Genomic DNA, 17,363 nt, shown 5'->3' with positions numbered 1-17,363 from the left:
CCGGCGGCGGAGACAATGGGTAGATGTACACGTGGAGATTTAGTCATACAAAGAAAAAGAAAGCTATGGATGCTCCACGACCAAATAGGCTGGCACTTGCTTAATGTCGGCCCCATCGTCGTAAAACATGACACTGTAGGGCGCATGCAGAAGCTCGTTTTCGCGCTTTATGAGCTTGCGTGAGTATATAGACTCGACATACTTTCGATCGCGATTTGCCGGTCAGTTTCGGTCCACCACCTTGAACCGTGGCCCAGTAGAAGCAACTCGTGTCAGGATAGAGCGCTAGTACACGCGCGCCGACCGGATAATCTGTCGCAGGCAAGGTATCTATACTGTTAGGCAGCGGTGCCATGGAGTCGATGGTTGTCGTCCAAGTACTGCGGTGAGAAAGGCGTATACACACTCTCTCTCTTGCACCATCGTCTTCCGCATCCTGGACCTTGTATTGACTTCGTTCTTCATTGACGCATTCAAGAACTGTAGCAAGAATCCATTCTTCTTCGCCGCCATCATTCGGTTGACAGAAAGCTACTTTGCGTCCATTTTGCAAGGGAAGCTGTGATCGAAGACGTGCTGCATGCTCACTTTGGCCTGCCATACTTGACCGCGGCATCCCACTGTTTCTCGTCTTTCGCCCATCTGTATCTTTAGAGGCCACATCGGTTAGGCTCTCCGATAGATCTGTCTCATCAGCCTTGCGCTTTTTCCGCCGCATATCGAACATGTTCGCGGAGGACGCCTTCCGTAGGGCCAGGAGGATATCCAACTGCTCTAATGCGCCTGTAATATATCTTGGTATTAGCCATAATTTGTAGAGCACCTACTTTTGTTCATTTTGTACACACGCGTCGGTAGCACTGTACAAGCTATCCAGATTTTTCGCGTCGGGACTGGCACGTAGGAGCCGTTCATAGCCTGCCAGCGAAGCAGAACGTGCACTATCGAGCCCTCGGAGCTGGGCACGTACTGCCTGCCACACCTGCATCTCTTCTGATCCTGCCACCGAGCCACGCTCCGTTCTTGTACGGCTGGACATGGCGGCAGTATATTGCGCGTCAAGAATGACTAAGCCCCCCCTCCACAGGCCCTTGACTTCTCGTCTCTGCCCACGCGGCGCGCGTGGCAGCCCAGTTTCTCCCCATTATGGCGCTGCCCAATTTGCGCTCGATTTTCCGGTAGGTCTCCCCCTGTATCTCATATCCTAGATCCTCTCGTACCATTTCCCAAGAACGGGAAATTGAGCATGCTGCCTGGCTCCGCTTTGCTGGGTTTGTGGCTTCTTGTACCGCCATTGCATGGCTTGCGTCTCGAAGCCGTGCATTGAACTGAACATACGTGTAAGGGTATGAGGGTATGAACTACGAGCTATGCATCGTTTCCAGCGTCTCAAGTAAGGCTTGAAGACGCACTTCATCTTCTTTTGCATTCAGTTCTTCTATGAGGTGCGTCAGGCCGGCACCGCCATCATCATCGCCGTCCATGAATCCATCCATGTCGGAGAGAGATATCCCGACACGGTGGTCTGTGATACGGTCTTGCGGGAAATTGTACGTGCGTACACGCTCACTGCGATCTGCGCTAGCGACTTGTGAACGCCGCATCGCTTTGTTTTCTTCCGCTTCCTTGCGAAGGTGGCGATCAAGCAGTCGTGCTCTTAACACTTCCCAGGCCTTGGCTCGATTTTGATGCTGACTCCTTGAATCCTGCATGGAGACAGTAATACCCGTAGGTTCATGTGTCAACCGAACAGCTGATTCTGTTCGGTTCACATGCTGGCCACCAGCGCCTCGTGCCCGCATCGTCTCAATCTTGACATCTTTGGGATCAACAATATCATCGGCTGGGTCGTTCTCGCCACCCTGCATGGGAAGCACAATAATGGCAATGGTGCTGGTTTGCAGCTTCCCAAGATTCTGCGTGGCAGGAATGCGCTGTACGCGATGCACGCCCGCTTCAAAGCGCAGTGCCTCGTAGGCATGAGTGCCATGCACTTGCAGAATGGCTTCCCGCAATGCATCGTTGGAGCCATTCGACGTAGATACGTCAACTGGCGTCGCAGACAACAACTCAATACGCCAACCTGCCCCCAATGCGCTGGTATCACCTGTTTCTTCTGCATTCTGGGCACGTTTCTCGCAGTATTTCATGTACATTCGTAGCATTTGACTGAGGAACAAACACGATTCCTGTCCGCCCACACCTTGTCTCATCTCGATGATGGCCCCTTTGCTTTTCACAGGTGCTGAGCTCGACAAAATTTGTTTTCGTAAGGCCCTATGCCGCGCATCGGCCTCGGCACGCATCTCCTGTAATTCCTGCTGTGCCATTTCCACGAGATCCGTGTCTTTCTCCGTTTCACACATGCGCTCCGTGTCTTGGACAGTCTATGTGGTTAGATAATATGGCAGCATACCTGCATCTGGTCTCTCCATTCTTTCCATGTAGCGTGTACAGCCTCCAAATCCTTAATCTTCTGGGACGAAGTCGCGGCTTCAGGCTAACGTGTCAGTGGAGAGGCAGATCATACATACATTTTGTAACAGTCTCTCACGCTCTTTCATCAAGTATGAAGAGATGGTTTCTATTATATCTGGAGTAGGTTGCACAGAGAACAACGTAGACTTGTTACGAAGCTGCTGTTGCCAGCCTAGCGGCTTTCGCATGGCCTGTCTGGCCAGCAAGCCCCACCATGTCGCCCGCGCCGCCATGGTTCTTCCAGCAAGCAAAGTGGAGAAGCGCGCGGCCTCTACGTCTTCACACGTGGCAAGTTTGCATAACCTACTAGGTTAGTAGACATGTCATACACCCGGTCGGCATCGCCCGCGCAGGTTTGTTGGTCACAACGCGACGACACCGTGGCAGTGGACCATGCCTTCTGATCCTACGGCGTACACGCTGGTAGCCTCCAACGTGGGCTACCAGCTGGACCTGTCGACCCAGGAGTTGCGGCAGAACTTGCAGAGTCACAGCGACGAGGTCAAGCTGGAAACGCTACGTGCGATTATTGTTTCCACACTCAATGGCGAGCCTCATGCGTCGTTGTTGATGCCGATTATCCAGTACGTGCTTCCTAGTAAGAACAAGCAGATCAAGAAGATGCTGCACTTTTACTGGGAGGTATGCCCAAAGCTTGATAACGAGGGCAAGTTGAAGCAGGAAATGATCTTGGTATGCAATGCCATCCGAAACGACCTGCAGCACCCCAATGAATATATTCGTGGCTCTACCTTGCGTTTCTTGCAAAAGATTCAGGAGCAGGAGATTCTGGAGCCGTTGATCCCGACGGTTCGTCAATGTCTGGACCACCGTCACAGCTATGTACGCAAGAATGCTGTCATGGCTATCTGGACGATTTATGAGCGACACGAGCATTTATTGAGCGATGCGCCCGAGCTTATTGAATCCTTCTTGGCTGGAGAAGCTGATGCAACATGCAAGCGAAATGCACTCGCTATGCTAGTGCACTGCGATCTGGAACGGGCTGTTGCTTATCTCGACGGCGTTATTAGCCAAGTGCCTGTGATGGATGAGCTCATGCAGATGGCGGTCATTGAACTCATTCGCAAAGATGCCAAGAATGAAAGTGAACGTACAAATGGCTATATCCAGATTGTATCTGAGCTTTTGGCGTCGTCGAGCCATGCCGTGAAGTACGAGGCGGCTATTACACTCGCTGGCCTGGCCCACAATGTGCCTGCTGTGAAGGCGATTGCCAGTGCACTAATCGAGCTTACTGTACAGGAGAGTGACAACAATGTGAAATTGATTGTGCTGGATCGTCTGGACGCCCTCCGCAAGCGTCATGAACACGTATTGGATCCGTTAGTGATCGATTTGCTTCGTATCCTATCCAGCCCCGATATGGATGTGCGCGAAAAGGTGCTGGACATGGCCCTGGAAATGCTCACTGTGCGTACTGTAGAAGAGGTCGTTCTTCTTCTCCGCAAAGAACTTGTGAAGACGTCGCAGGGTCAAGATACTGGCACGGATTACCGTCATTTGCTTATCAAGACACTGCATGCGTGCGCAGTGCGCTTCTCTGAAGTATCAGGCACGGTGATGCACGAGCTGATGAACTTCTTGGGCGACTCAGGCAGCTCGTTGGCCGTGGAGGTGATTGCATTTGTGCGTGAAGTGGTCGAGCGCTTCCCGAACTTGCGCGAGGATATCTTGTCGAAGCTGATCCGCGCTTTCCCTGACTTCCGCAATGGAAAAGTGTATCGTGGTGCTCTGTGGATTGTCGGAGACTACTGCAACTCTGTGGAAATGGTCCATGAGGTCATGCAGCAGATCCGCAAAGTTTTGGGCGAAGTCCCAATCCTGGCGGCGGAAGAGCATGTGCAGGACCAAACCGAGCCTGCCGCTTCGGAGGAAGCGCCTGCGAAGTCGGCACCTAGTGCAGCTACGCGTGTTCGTGCGGATGGCACGTACGCCACGGAGTCCGCTTTTACAATCGAGTCGTCAGGCGAGAAGACACGCTCGCTGCGTTCCAAGCCACCACTGCGAAGCCTGATTCTCTATGGCGACTTTTACACGGCCTCCGTGTTGGCCGTGACGCTCGTCAAGCTGACGCTGCGCTTCTTGAGCCTGTCGTCGGACGAAGAAGCAAAGAACATCCTTCGTGCCGAGGCCATGTTGATCATGACCTCAATTATTCGCGTGGGCCAGTCTACATTTGTCTCTTCCAAGATCGACGAGGATTCCAAGGAGCGTATTATGACATGCTTGCAGATTCTTGGCCGTGCCTCACTCTCTCTTGACGAAGCCCATGCTGCGGCTGACATTTTCCTGAAAGACTCTCGTCATGCCTATGCAACAATGCTGGAGCATGAGCGTGCGAAGAACACCTCCAAGGCCGACAAACAAATGTCGGTTGTCACGCAGCCGCATGAGCAGCTTGTCTTCCGCCAGCTGGGCGGCTCTCATGCCGATCAGGATGACATCGACTACGAGGCGGAGCTGAATAGGGCGACAGGCAAGTCTGCTGTCTCGAAAGACGATTTCATCAGCAAGCTACAACGTGTCGTACAACTCACTGGTTTCTCCGACCCTGTGTATGCCGAGGCCTATGTCGATGTGCACCAGTTCGATATTCTCCTGGACATTTTGGTGGTCAACCAAACAGAGGAGACATACCAAAACCTCAGCGTAGAGCTGGCGACATTGGGTGACTTGAAAGTTGTCGAGCGTCCCTCGACCCATACCATTGGCCCGTACAGCTTCCAGAGCATCAAGGCCACCATCAAGGTCTCTTCCACCGAGACAGGTGTCATCTTCGGTAACATCGTGTACGAGCCTGCGAGCGTCAGCAGTATGGGCTCGGGCGATAACTCGTATGTGGTGATGAACGATATTCACGTGGATATTATGGACTACATTTCTCCGTCCTACGTGTCTGAGACCCAATTCCGCAGTATGTGGACTGGATTCGAGTGGGAGAACAAGGTCAATGTCAAGACTCACATTTCGGATGTGCGTGAATACCTTGAACAAGTGATGAAGGCTACAAACATGGCGTGCCTTACCCCAGAGGCTAGCTTGGCAGGCGAATGCGGTTTCCTGAGTGCCAACCTCTCTGCTGTGAGCTTGTTTGGTGAGGACGCATTGGCCAACGTAAGCATTGAACGTCTAGATGATGGCACGATTCAGGGCCATGTGCGGATCCGCTCGAAGACGCAGGGTATTGCGCTGAGTCTTGGCGATAAGATTACATTGGTGCAAAAGGCATCTTCTACGTAGATGCGTTCATAGGGTCTTTTATCTCGTCCCGCTGTCGTAGGCTGGATGAAATTGGAAATGTGTCATTCCCCAAATAGAGCGCACGTGAACACGTGAAGGCGTCATTTGCGGCTTTTTCAATTCAAACTTGCCTGTCGCGTTGGGAAAATTCCCCGATCGGCGCCGCAATTTTTTGCTTGGAAAATAACAAGGTGGATGTGTCGTGCTTAAAGTTTTTTTGTAGCTTTGTCCTCTACTACTGTTTCCTCCTCTCCTTTTGGCTTCACAGAACTAGGCGACAATGCGTTTTGGCAAGAGTTTTGCCGATACGTTGGAGAACTCCCAGTTCCCTCCAGAATGGAAGGAGGGCGCTATCAAATACAATCGGGTATGTTTCATTTTGGTTGACAGGTGGCTGACACCCCGCAGTTGAAAAAAATGATTAACAGTGTGGTCAACGAGCTGAATTCGTACGGACTGTCTCATGACATTGTTGATGACCTTCTCAATCCCCACAATCGTACCACGGTGCAAATTGGCGGCGCCACACCTGGCGGGCAGCGCTCGACTCCCGGCTCTATTTTACAGTTGAATTCGACAACTTCCTCGCCTGAATCCCCCAATAGCGCCCGGAAGTCGCCTGCATCCACCTGGATCTCCTCATTGCCTATTAGTGAGAGCTCCAAGACGCGCTCGCCACGTCGGGTGAGCACGGCTGGTCTTGCCGTACAGCCGAGTGATGTGTCGCCTAATACATTTGTCCTTTTGCCCAAAGAGAAGTCTGGCTCCAGAAGTGCCTCTGTGAGCCGCTCACAATCTGTGAGTGGTATGCACTATTCACCAGCCAAGACGATGAACTCCGCCATGAATTTGCCGCCCCTCGCATTACCAGCGGGTTCACTTCAGGCGCATGATCTTCCTTTGCCACCCAATGCTGCGAAGCATCCTAATCAAACAAACAGTCCCCATGATTGGAATGCTTCGCATTGGATGGAGAAAAAGGTGCCTGCTTTATTGCCAGAGGATTTATCGGAAGACAACAATATTCAAGGTCGAAGTGGTGTGGCCAATATGAATAAGCACCATTGGGTTGAAAGCAAGTCAGGCAGACGTGCATGGGGAGAGTACCAGCTTTACAGTGACGCATTGGAGTTCCATCCAAACATTGTGCTTCACATGGAACTGCCTGATTCGGAAGAGCCGTTTGATGTATCCTTCAAGAGCATGAGGAACTCCACGAGCCCTCATACCACGCCGCTAACCACGCCTCGTTTTGCTAATGCACGAAACAGCTATTCACACACACTAGCCAAGCAAGTGCAAGATCTTAATCTCGGTCCTGCAGCGCAGGAGGTTCCCTCTACATTGCTGAATGGCGCGGAGATTCCGAGTCAGGAAGAGACGGACAAACCTGGCTATCATCGGTACCGTGTCGTCCTGCCCTTGGCTGCAGATGAACGCTTTTTTAACGCTCTTATTGAGTCAATTCGTACTCTGCTGAAGTTGCATATGATCCAACAAGCGACATTGATCAACCAAGTCAAGTCTCTATGCGATGTGATCTCTCAAGTGGCGAGTCCAGTGAATGCACCCAAAGATATGTACGAATGGCGTGAGATTTTCTCTTTGTGGCTCGAACATGACATCTTTGAAAGCTCACGTGAAAAAGATCGTGGTGAGCTCAGTGTGGCTGCCACAGAAAATCGTTTTCACAAGTACATGGAGCAGCTGGAAAAGCGTGGATTTATCTCGCCGCATGAAACAAGGACTGTTCATGGCAATTGGGTCACGAGCCAAATTGACTCTTGGAATTTGGAATCCTATACCCCTAACAGTCGTTTGTCAGACTCGCGCAGTGTCGGAGCCTTGGATTACTTTTTGCGACTCAACATGGCCCTGGTACTGTTGAAACGATATCAGCGTTTTAATATTGAAACAATAAGGAAGATTTTGAAGAAGCATATGAAGAAGACCGCTTTGCATGCAAATTCGAGTATTAGTCGCATGGCCATGTCTTCGCATGCGCACCAGCTTGTGCTAGCTGCTTCGGAGGATGCACCCATTCCAGAAATCGACTGGAACCATGCATCGAGTGCGGATATCCTGAAATCTCTGACTGCACTGGCGCCTATGAATAGCCAATCGACTATGCAGCTTTCGCTGCCACGAATTTTGGCATCGATGATGACCAAGGACCTTCTTCCTATTCTGCCTCGGGTCGAGGATTACAGCTGTATGGTTTGCACATCCATTGCATGGCATCCCATTCGTCTTCGCTGTGACCATCTCTTTTGTATCCGTTGTCTAGTGAAGCTTCAAAAACAGGGTGATAACCACTGCCCTCTGTGTCGCTCCACTGATGCCGTCAAGGATGCAGATGAAAGCAACTATGATAAGGAAATGGCTGACTTTTTACGACTGTGGTTCCCACGCGAGATTGAGGAAAAGTCACAAGAGAACAAGTCAGATCGTGTGGTGCAGTCGAAAAAAGAAAAAGCCATTCGCCGGAAGAACCGCTGGGCTAAACTTACTGGTCGTCGTACTTCAGACGAGGACCATGACTGCATTATTTCCTAACTGTATATATATTTTACAATGTAATGTAGGTTAATATAAAGTCAAGGAGTAATGCGAAAGGTTTACATTTTGAACAACTATACCTATAAAAGAAAGACGCGCAAAATACCTGGGCAAATTAAGTCTGTGGACAAAATGAAATTGAGGGCATAATATAATGATGAGTGTGTATAAAGATGGATAAGACGTATGCATGATTGTTCACCATACTCATTTCATGGTCTGAGCATTATAAAAAACAGAACAAATTAACAAACATAAAGAGGGGAGGTTGAAGCAGTGTTGTTGGTAGTATTTTTGGGATTTTGGGTATCCGCTTTTAAGACATCTGCCTCGTTGGATTGTGATTCATAACGAAACTTGCTGAGTTGTGCCTCTAAAAGGAGCGTCTGGCCTTTTTCAACTACGTCTTGCTGTTCCATTTTGTAGAGAATGTCCAGGCACCACGAACTTTGGTCCTCACCTAGGTCAAAGTCAGGCAATGGGGCGCGTAGACATATTTTCTCTAGGTCGTCCAGGCACATGTGCGCGTGACCGAGTCTTAATGAATGCGTAAACCGCACACCCAAATTCGCGTTCTTATTCATTCCTTGAGAAGATGAGACCATGGATGGATCAAGACGTATCATGGCAGGCCATGTCGCGTGTCCTCCATCATTTTCAAGATGCCATCCAATTAAGTGACCATCGTCAAACCTCGTAGATTTAACTACAATCAATATATGGGGCTCCGCAGTACCCTTGGGAGAATATAGGGTAACTTCGAGGGCAATAATGCGCCCCCTTTGGCCCATAATGCGGATTTCGAAGAGCAGGAAAAAAAGGTAAAGCTGCGTGCGTTAAGAGAGATGAAGGACTGAAAGAGGGTAAAGAATTAAGATTTCCCATCGCCATACCACCGCATTAACGCGGTACACCCTAACTCTAAATTGAGGCACAACGTCTTTTGAAACAGGGTCCAATGCGTCCCACTTGCTTTTTTTTTGATTTCTAATTCGGTGATTCTGCCAAAAATTTGCATTCTGCATGCGTCATCAGGTCACACAACGCGTTGTATTAGTAAAAGGTGTAATACTCTGTCTCATAGTCACGTGAAAGAGAGGGACCAATTCGAAAGACTGGTTTAGTAAGGGAGGGCGTGAAGGCAACAAAAATCGTCGTTGGATCACCAAAAGCTTCCTGTAGGACGAGTACCCACGCTATGGCTCCTGCTCCTCCTGCCCCTAGCTCCAAAGAGGAGCGTATTGCTATTGGTACGTGACTAATATCAGAGACTAATTCACAGTCAATTCGGACAAATGCAAACCCTCCAAGTGTCGGCAAGAGTGCAAGCGCTCTTGCCCTGTTGTTCGTATGGGTACGTACCTCCTAAGAATTTTTTTCGTTCTTACATACAGGTCGTCTCTGTATCGAAGTGGCACCATCGAGCAAAATTGCCTTCATTAGTGAGACTCTCTGTATCGGTTGTGGTATCTGTGTGAAGAAGTGTCCTTTTGAGGCCATTAATATCATCAAATTGCCTACCAACTTGGAAAATGAGACTACTCACCGTTACAGTGCGAATAGTTTCAAGTTGCATCGTTTGCCTACGCCCCGTGCTGGTCAAGTTCTTGGTCTGGTCGGTACGAATGGTATTGGTAAGAGTACCGCGCTTAAGATTTTGGCTGGTAAGCAAAAGCCCAACCTGGGTCGTTACGATGACCCGCCGGATTGGACCGAGATTTTGAAGTACTTCCGTGGCTCTGAGCTGCAGAACTTCTTTACCAAAGTCCTGGAGGACAACATCAAGGCACTAATTAAGCCCCAATATGTGGACAACTTGCCGCGCGCTTTGAAGACGCGCGCTACAGTCAACCAACTTCTTGACAGCAAACTTCAGCGTGACAACAAGGACGAGGTGGTGGCTGCTTGTGATTTGCAGCCTGTGTTGGAGCGTGATGTGCACAACCTCTCTGGTGGTGAGCTGCAGCGTTTCGCCATTGCTATGAGCTGCATTCAAAAGGCGAATATGTATATGTTTGACGAGCCTTCGTCGTATCTCGACGTGAAGCAGCGTCTTAACGCTGCCCGTACGATTCGCTCTTTACTTGACTCGGACACCTATGTGATTGCTGTTGAGCACGACTTGTCTGTGCTGGACTACTTGAGTGACTTTATCTGCTGTCTCTACGGTGTGCCCAGTGTGTACGGTGTGGTAACGATGCCCAGCCCTGTGCGTGATGGTATCAACATCTTCTTGGATGGTTACATTCCTGCGGAAAACATGCGTTTCCGTGAAGAGTCGCTTACGTTCAAGATTGCCGAGACGGCGGACGATGTTGATAAGGAGCGTTCTTCGAGCTACACATACCCGAACATGACGAAGAAGCTTGGTGACTTTGAGCTTTCGATTGATGCTGGCAGCTTCACGAACTCGGAGATCATTGTGTTCTTGGGTGAGAACGGTACAGGTAAAACCACGTTTGTCAAGATGCTGGCCGGCAAACTCGCGCCTGACACGGGTGCTGACAAGTTGCCGCAGCTGAATGTGTCGTTGAAGCCCCAGACGATTACGCCCAAGTTCCAGGGTACGGTTCGTATGTTGCTTTTGAAGCAGATCAAGGCTGCGTTTATGCACCCGCAGTTCCAGACGGATGTGGTTAAGCCTATGAGCCTCGACAATATTATCGACCAGGATGTGCAGACTCTATCGGGTGGTGAGCTGCAGCGTGTCGCATTGGTGCTGGCGCTTGGTAAGCCGGCTGACATTTACCTGATCGACGAGCCTAGTGCCTACCTGGACTCGGAGCAGCGTATCCAGGCGTCGAGGGTGATTAAGCGATTCATTCTGCACTCGAAGAAGACGGCTATGATTATCGAGCACGATATCATCATGGCTACGTACTTGGCTGACCGTGTCATTGTCTACGAGGGTACGCCATCGATCAAGGCGCATGCTCGTTCCCCCGAGTCGCTCCTGACTGGTATGAACTCGTTCTTGGCCACGTTGGATGTCAGTATGCGTCGTGACCCGACCAACATGCGTCCTCGTGTGAACAAGCATAACAGTGTCAAGGACAAGGAACAAAAGGCCAGTGGCCAGTACTTCTTCTTGGAAGATTAAAGAGACAGTCGATAGAGGATTGCATATACAGTCGACATCCGAGTGATTGCTTGCTAGCTAGACTGACGCCACGTGAAGTACATAGTGTGGAGGAAGCCCTGGCGTACATTGCTTGTTGAGGCACAGCATCATGGCAGGCGAGGACGAAGATTCATTCGCGATGGACGTGGAACGGCATGTAAAGTTCTGGAAGATGCATTTATCCATGCTTCCCCGTCCCTATGTGAGTGGAGATGATCAACGGTACGTGGTACAGGGGCTCACACATGCGTTAGCATGACCTTTGCCTACTTTTGTCTCAGTGGCTTGGATTTGCTGCAGCGCACTGACACGGACTGCCAGGCAGACCAACGTGAGGCGTATATTGCTTGGATTTACGACCAACAAGTCCCTACAGAACATGGCGGTGGATTCCGTGGCTCACCCACCTCCTCATCTGCGCATATTGTCATGACGTATACGGCCCTCTTATGCTTGAGCATCCTGCGCGACGACTTTGCACGTTTAGACCGTGAAGGTCTTCGGCGTCATGTGCACCAACTTCAGAAGCCAGATGGAAGTTTCTTGTGTGCACACGGGAGTCGTGAGCAGGACGTCCGTTTTAGCTATGCTGCGTTTGCCATTGCGTATATGTTGAATGACTGGTCGATAATGGACTGCGAGTTGGCAATGACCTACATGCTGCGCTGCCAAGTACGTGCACGTTCTTCTTACTCTTAGCATTACGAAGGTGCTTTTGCGCAGGAACCTGGTCTCGAATCACATGGTACGTTTATCTTTCTACTGATCCCAGGTGGCTCGACGTACTGTGTGGTAGCCGCCTTTGCCTTGGCCCACAGTCTTGACCGGATTCCTAGAAGGGAACATCTGGAGCGTTGGATTCTATCACGTCAAGTACCTCGAAGCGGGTTTCAAGGACGCGTGGAGAAAACGCCAGATACGTGTTATTCGTTCTGGTGTGGGGCGAGTGCACAGGTACGTCTTCCCCATCTGACTTGGTTAGGTTCTCGGCTGCCATAACTACATTGATGCGCGCTCTGACGCTTGTTGGATTTTATCTGCGCAATCTCCGCTAGGCGGTATTGCGAAGGTGCCTGGCGAGCATCCGGATATTCTTCATTCCTATTTATCATACGTCGCATTGTCACTGCATACCCATGATGGCCTGACGACCTCGTCGTTGTCGTTTGCCCCTGTGTCATGCGCGCTTAATCTCTCTCGCTCTTCGTTGGCATGGATGCACACACATCTTGCGCCTCCTCCCTCGTACTCAATCCCGTAATAGTATCCTCTGTACGTGGTCGTTTCGCTGGCGGCCCAGCATGCTCGTATGCCTGATGCACAGACAGAGCGAAGAGCGGTACGTTCCATGATACCACAGGAGGTGGATCGTCCTCCGGGATGAAGTGTGGATGCGCTACAAAGTCCCGCATACCTGGATCGTCCGTCAAGCTCTTGGTCTGGTCGAGTGCCGCGTCATGCCCATACGTTTGCTTGCGCGTTATCAGTTGCTCTTCAAACGTGTGTTTCATGATATACGTGGTTACAGTCACAGACCGTGTTTGGCCCATGCGCCATGCTCGCTTAACAGCCTGGCTTTCTAAATCTTGCTGCCAGACCGGTTCTGCCAAGATCACACGACTTGCACAGTGTAAATCCAAGCCACGACCACCAACCGTGGTAGTCATAAGCAGGCAGCGGTACGTGGATTTTTGCGTAAAGGCTTCTGCGTAGGTATTCCGCAGATGCTGGGGCATGCCTGAGACATAGAGTAGATAGGGAATTTGTAGCAGATCCAAAGCGCTGGCTAGTTCAAACAGCACATTGTCCAGCACAGAAAATACAAGGACCTTTTCATGGGGCACTGCCTCAAGGAGCTCGAGGAGGATGGCATTCAGTTTGGTGGAGGAAGAGGATTGGACAATGACAGGATCCCACTCTGTTGGCCAACGAGCAGCCGTGAAAGAACGTACCAAGGGTAGACTCCCTTCATGAAGCCGCGTATTCTTCCTAGGGTTGGGCGTCTTGGGATCCCCACGAGCTCTGTTAGCATGGCGGTGACGAAATTGCATGCCCTTGGTGATCAGCTCGTCTCGCACATCATCTGCATCTGAGAACTCTTCTGTTGTGGCGATGCAAGCCTGACGAAAGCGGACAAGTTCGTCGGAGGTGAGGGTAATACGGTTATGAGCGCTCCACGCATGAAGAACCGTTTCGGGGACATGCTCAAGTGTGTACATCACGTCACGATCAAGGATATGTTGCCGCCATGTATCCAGAGCAAGAGCCTGTTGGAGCTGCTTGTGTGCTTCTTCGGCCTGGGACCGGTAAGGCGCAGCTACGCCATTGGGCAAGCTAAGCTGCTGTTCAATATGCTCATAGGCGCTTTGGGCCTGTTCATAAAGCCCTTGACCAGCAAAGTGGAAGCATGCTAGGGCCAAGTTTTCCATCACAGTCGCTAATGCCTTCTTGTTGTTGGGGTGGAAGAAGTAGTCTTTGTCCTTCTCTTGCGTGAGAGCTGCGTTGAGTAGAATCAAAGATTGAAGAACATTGTATGTCGTACGCTCCGTGGCAGAGGGCGTAAGTCGTTGTACACGGCGTTGCAGCGGGGGAAGAGGGCGTTCTTTTTCCACATCCTCCGCACGATTGCGCACCATGACGCGCGACAGCACATCAAACAGCCGGCGCTTAGCAGGCCATTCACCCTGCTCCTGAGCATTCCATTCTGATGCCATGAGTGCGTTCCAATCTCGCTCCTTGGCAGGCGCGAGGCCAGACGCCTTTGCAGCAGAGGCCATGCTGCTATGTGTTCCACAAAACGGCGTAATACGCAAAAAGCGTACCAACAGCTGCTTAAGGCGGTCCAGGTTTTTCCGTTCTGATGGCGTCCATTTGGGTTCATGACGCGATTCGGTATTGTTATCAAGATCCTCCCCTGCAGCATAGCATGCGCTAGCACCTACCAAGGCATACGTTGGCGTACCTGTCACGATCCAACGCCGCTCCACACGAAGTCTAGTGCAAAGACGGACCACCAGCGAATCACCAGCCAGGACATTGCCTTCGTCAATGATCAGACGCTTCCAATACACTTGCATTAAAGGCGACTTGTCAAGGTCTGACTTCATGCCTTGCTCATCACCTGCCTCATGTCCGAATCGTGCATGCGAGAGAAGCACTATATCGTAGTTTTGTGCTAAGACAGAGGCGGGAGGCAAGGGCGTATGCATATCAGACAACGTGAATACACGCAGAGCACCTGGCTCACAATGCTTCTTAATCTCACTCATCCATTGCGTGAGAAGTGTCAAAGGGACAAGGACCAATGTGGCCGACGTAATGTACACGCGAAGCGGCGAGCGACTTTGACTAATCCGAGATACGCGAGCAGGCGGCGGAGGCCATAAATGGAAGAAGGGGGCAGATCGCTCATCTAGGATCTCTTGAATTTGCGGCGGGAGGGTACAGGTCAAGGCAGGGCGGCAGGCATGTGTTGTTCGAAGTTTGTGAGCTGCGATGGATACCAAGGAGACAGGGGAACAAGCTATAGTTTCCGCTGTAGGCTCCATCCGTGGCTCGTCGGATATGGGTGGCGGTTTGGGATGACGACCCATTCTCTCTCCTGGACTAGGCGCTCCAAAGGCGGCTGTCACGAGACGTCGTGAGTGCAGACCTGACGGATCCGCACCTTGGTATTCATGATCAGGAAAAGTAAGTGCCATCTGACTGGTTATGGTGCTTGCCATTGGCTCCAAATCGGGCTCCGACATGACATCGAGGGTGGCCAAGATCAGTGCTAAGCAGATGATGGTCTTGCCCACCCCCATTTCGTCACAAAGAATACCACCTTTCAAGTCTGGGTATAGGGCCACTTGGTATCTTCGATGAAAGAGGCATCTTTCAGGATCAAAAAGGTATAAGCGTTCATTGCGGCTTAGTGTACAGGGAGATGTGCATTGCACGTAATATGGATCCGCATAACTCTCAGGCTGCAGTTCGCGTTGTAAAAGTTTGGCCAGGGACGTCTTTTGGTAGTCATAAAGGGTACATTGGAGATGAGGTGGATGCAACAAAGAGGGGTCAATATACGTAGGCCGTGATGGACTGGGGAGTTGACGGTACAATTCGGATAAAGACCAGCCATTCTGAGGTGAGAGCGGATGTACGTACCAGTTTGGTATTCCAAAACGATTGGCCAGAGTCCATGGGGTCTGTATCGCGACTAATAGAATGCCATGCGTTCGCATCAATGCATATATTCGAGAGAATGAGCTGCCATGATCGGGCTAACGCTGCATTGCGTGCTTGCCTGGATGGCGCTGGTAGGGAGGCCAGAGCCACCACTCGTAGGTGTGTCGCACCGGTATACATGCTGGCGGCCCAAAGAGCCAGAACATCTTGTTCTATAGCAACCAGTGCCTTACCGTGCTCCACCAGTTCTTTCAACGACGTTAGCAGGTCGCCCTGTTCATGCGCACACAAAGACGCCAGTACGTCTGGTGTGCAAAAGAGAAGCTGTGCATCGCTGGGCCCCAACTCGACCGACCTTGGCGAGCATGCTCTGAGGTGGACAGTGATAACACCGACAGGGATATACTCATCCACCATCCATGGGGTGTCTGCCGAGACAGGCACCTCGACCATGAGGCCTCACCACATCGATGGACGTGCGTTGATGATAGATGGAGGCCCCTGCTCTATGACATAATCGCCACAATTTTTTTTCCACAACCAAGCGCCAAGGCAGGCGAGTATTTTTGCTTGTGACCATGTCGAGTGAGGACAATGCGTCAGCGCCTATGAACAAAAACAAGCGATTCCGAAAGGATAAGCGTACGTACGCCACACTACTAACAGAAGCTTGGGATACTGATGACATCGATCACTGGAGGATCGATAAGTTTACGCAGGAAGACAACCCGCATCCTTTCTTGGAAGAAAGCAGTTTTGCAACATTGTTTCCCAAGTACCGTGAAAAGTACCTTCGTGAAATTTGGGGACATGTAACGACGGCTCTTGAAAAGCATGGTGTAGCCTGTACGTTGGACTTGGTGGAAGGTTCCATGTCAGTGCGGACGACGCGTAAGACCTTTGACCCATATATCATTCTTCGTGCCCGTGATTTGATCAAGCTTCTCAGTCGTAGCGTTCCCTTCACACAGGCCGTGAAGATTCTACAGGACGATATGGCTTGTGATGTGATTAAGATCGGCAATATCGTGCGCAACAAGGAGCGCTTTGTTAAGCGTCGTCAGCGTCTTATCGGGCCTAATGGCAATACCCTTAAAGCGATTGAACTGCTGACTGGCTGCTATGTACTTGTTCAGGGTAATACAGTCAGTGCTATGGGATCATACAAGAGCTTGAAAGAAGTGCGTCGTATTGTCTTGGACTGTATGAAGAACATCCATCCTATTTACCACATTAAAGAGCTGATGATCAAGCGTGAGCTTGCGAAGGACCCGAAGCTGGCTACAGAATCTTGGGATCGTTTCCTGCCCAAGTTCAAGAAACAGAATGTCAAGACAAAGAAGCCGAAGGAGACACCTAAGAAGAAGGAATACACACCCTTCCCACCGCCACAGCAGCCTAGCAAGATTGATCTGCAGCTTGAGAGTGGTGAGTACTTCCTCAAGCCGCACGAGAAGAAGCGGAATGAGCATGCCAAGAAGCTTCAGGCGCAGGCCGAGCATGCAGAGAAGCGTGAGCGTGAGCGTGAACAGATGTTTATTGCACCGGAGGAGCCTCTCCCAGGCCAAGACACCGCAAAGGAGAAGGAGAAGAAAGAGAAGAAAGGCAAGAAGGAGAAGAAAGAGAAATCAGAGTCGAAGAAACGGAAACGCGATAGTGAGTAGTGTCTTCATGCTGTAATTCGTATCTATATTTCATGACATGTCTATGCAAGAGGAATGCAGTGTGGTATATGGCAGCTCGTGGCCCCGTGCCGAGGAGCTAGCGTGTG

The 17,363-nt window shown here is 50.7% G+C and overlaps 8 protein-coding genes across 8 annotated transcripts; 5 read left to right on the top strand and 3 right to left on the bottom strand.

Annotated features, from left to right (window-relative positions):
- Positions 1 to 63: 63 nt before the first annotated feature.
- Positions 64 to 1,039, bottom strand: Malapachy_2725 (hypothetical protein; the record flags this gene model as incomplete). The annotated part of the gene is made up of 4 exons (XM_018137213.1): positions 64 to 174; positions 203 to 330; positions 421 to 794; positions 828 to 1,039. 4 exons carry the CDS (start codon positions 1,037 to 1,039, stop codon positions 64 to 66), a joined length of 825 nt encoding a protein of 274 aa, XP_017993079.1.
- Positions 1,040 to 1,361: 322 nt separating this feature from the next.
- Malapachy_2688 (mrf1-peptide chain release mitochondrial) lies at positions 1,362 to 2,564 on the bottom strand (the record flags this gene model as incomplete). Its single annotated transcript, XM_018137176.1, has 3 exons — positions 1,362 to 2,387; positions 2,417 to 2,500; positions 2,535 to 2,564. 3 exons carry the CDS (start codon positions 2,562 to 2,564, stop codon positions 1,362 to 1,364), a joined length of 1,140 nt encoding a protein of 379 aa, XP_017992780.1.
- Positions 2,565 to 2,871: 307 nt separating this feature from the next.
- On the top strand, positions 2,872 to 5,742 carry Malapachy_2699 (coatomer protein; the record flags this gene model as incomplete). Its single annotated transcript, XM_018137187.1, has 1 exon — positions 2,872 to 5,742. One exon carries the CDS (start codon positions 2,872 to 2,874, stop codon positions 5,740 to 5,742), a length of 2,871 nt encoding a protein of 956 aa, XP_017993425.1.
- Positions 5,743 to 6,022: 280 nt separating this feature from the next.
- On the top strand, positions 6,023 to 8,298 carry Malapachy_2737 (atp-dependent rna helicase; the record flags this gene model as incomplete). The annotated part of the gene is made up of 2 exons (XM_018137225.1): positions 6,023 to 6,109; positions 6,151 to 8,298. The coding sequence occupies 2 exons, from the start codon at positions 6,023 to 6,025 to the stop codon at positions 8,296 to 8,298; spliced, it is 2,235 nt and encodes a 744-aa protein (XP_017993124.1).
- A 1,201-nt stretch (positions 8,299 to 9,499) lies between these two features.
- Positions 9,500 to 11,401, top strand: Malapachy_2706 (rnase l inhibitor-type atp binding cassette protein; the record flags this gene model as incomplete). The annotated part of the gene is made up of 3 exons (XM_018137194.1): positions 9,500 to 9,551; positions 9,584 to 9,655; positions 9,696 to 11,401. The coding sequence occupies 3 exons, from the start codon at positions 9,500 to 9,502 to the stop codon at positions 11,399 to 11,401; spliced, it is 1,830 nt and encodes a 609-aa protein (XP_017993175.1).
- Positions 11,402 to 11,531: 130 nt separating this feature from the next.
- Positions 11,532 to 12,683, top strand: Malapachy_2711 (terpenoid cyclases protein prenyltransferase; the record flags this gene model as incomplete). Its single annotated transcript, XM_018137199.1, has 4 exons — positions 11,532 to 11,644; positions 11,677 to 12,094; positions 12,122 to 12,376; positions 12,405 to 12,683. 4 exons carry the CDS (start codon positions 11,532 to 11,534, stop codon positions 12,681 to 12,683), a joined length of 1,065 nt encoding a protein of 354 aa, XP_017993270.1.
- On the bottom strand, positions 12,610 to 15,228 carry Malapachy_2716 (snf2 family helicase; the record flags this gene model as incomplete). Its single annotated transcript, XM_018137204.1, has 1 exon — positions 12,610 to 15,228. One exon carries the CDS (start codon positions 15,226 to 15,228, stop codon positions 12,610 to 12,612), a length of 2,619 nt encoding a protein of 872 aa, XP_017993265.1.
- A 942-nt stretch (positions 15,229 to 16,170) lies between these two features.
- On the top strand, positions 16,171 to 17,256 carry Malapachy_2703 (ribosomal rna assembly protein mis3; the record flags this gene model as incomplete). The annotated part of the gene is made up of 2 exons (XM_018137191.1): positions 16,171 to 16,234; positions 16,262 to 17,256. The coding sequence occupies 2 exons, from the start codon at positions 16,171 to 16,173 to the stop codon at positions 17,254 to 17,256; spliced, it is 1,059 nt and encodes a 352-aa protein (XP_017993172.1).
- Between the last annotated feature and the right edge of the window lie 107 nt (positions 17,257 to 17,363).

The sequence above is a fragment of the Malassezia pachydermatis genome, assembly GCF_001278385.1.
Source record: "Malassezia pachydermatis strain CBS 1879 chromosome Unknown scaffold2, whole genome shotgun sequence".
In the NCBI taxonomy this organism is placed as follows: domain Eukaryota; kingdom Fungi; phylum Basidiomycota; class Malasseziomycetes; order Malasseziales; family Malasseziaceae; genus Malassezia; species Malassezia pachydermatis.
Note: the sequence above shows the minus strand (reverse complement) of the source record. Positions and strands in the feature narration are given on the sequence as shown.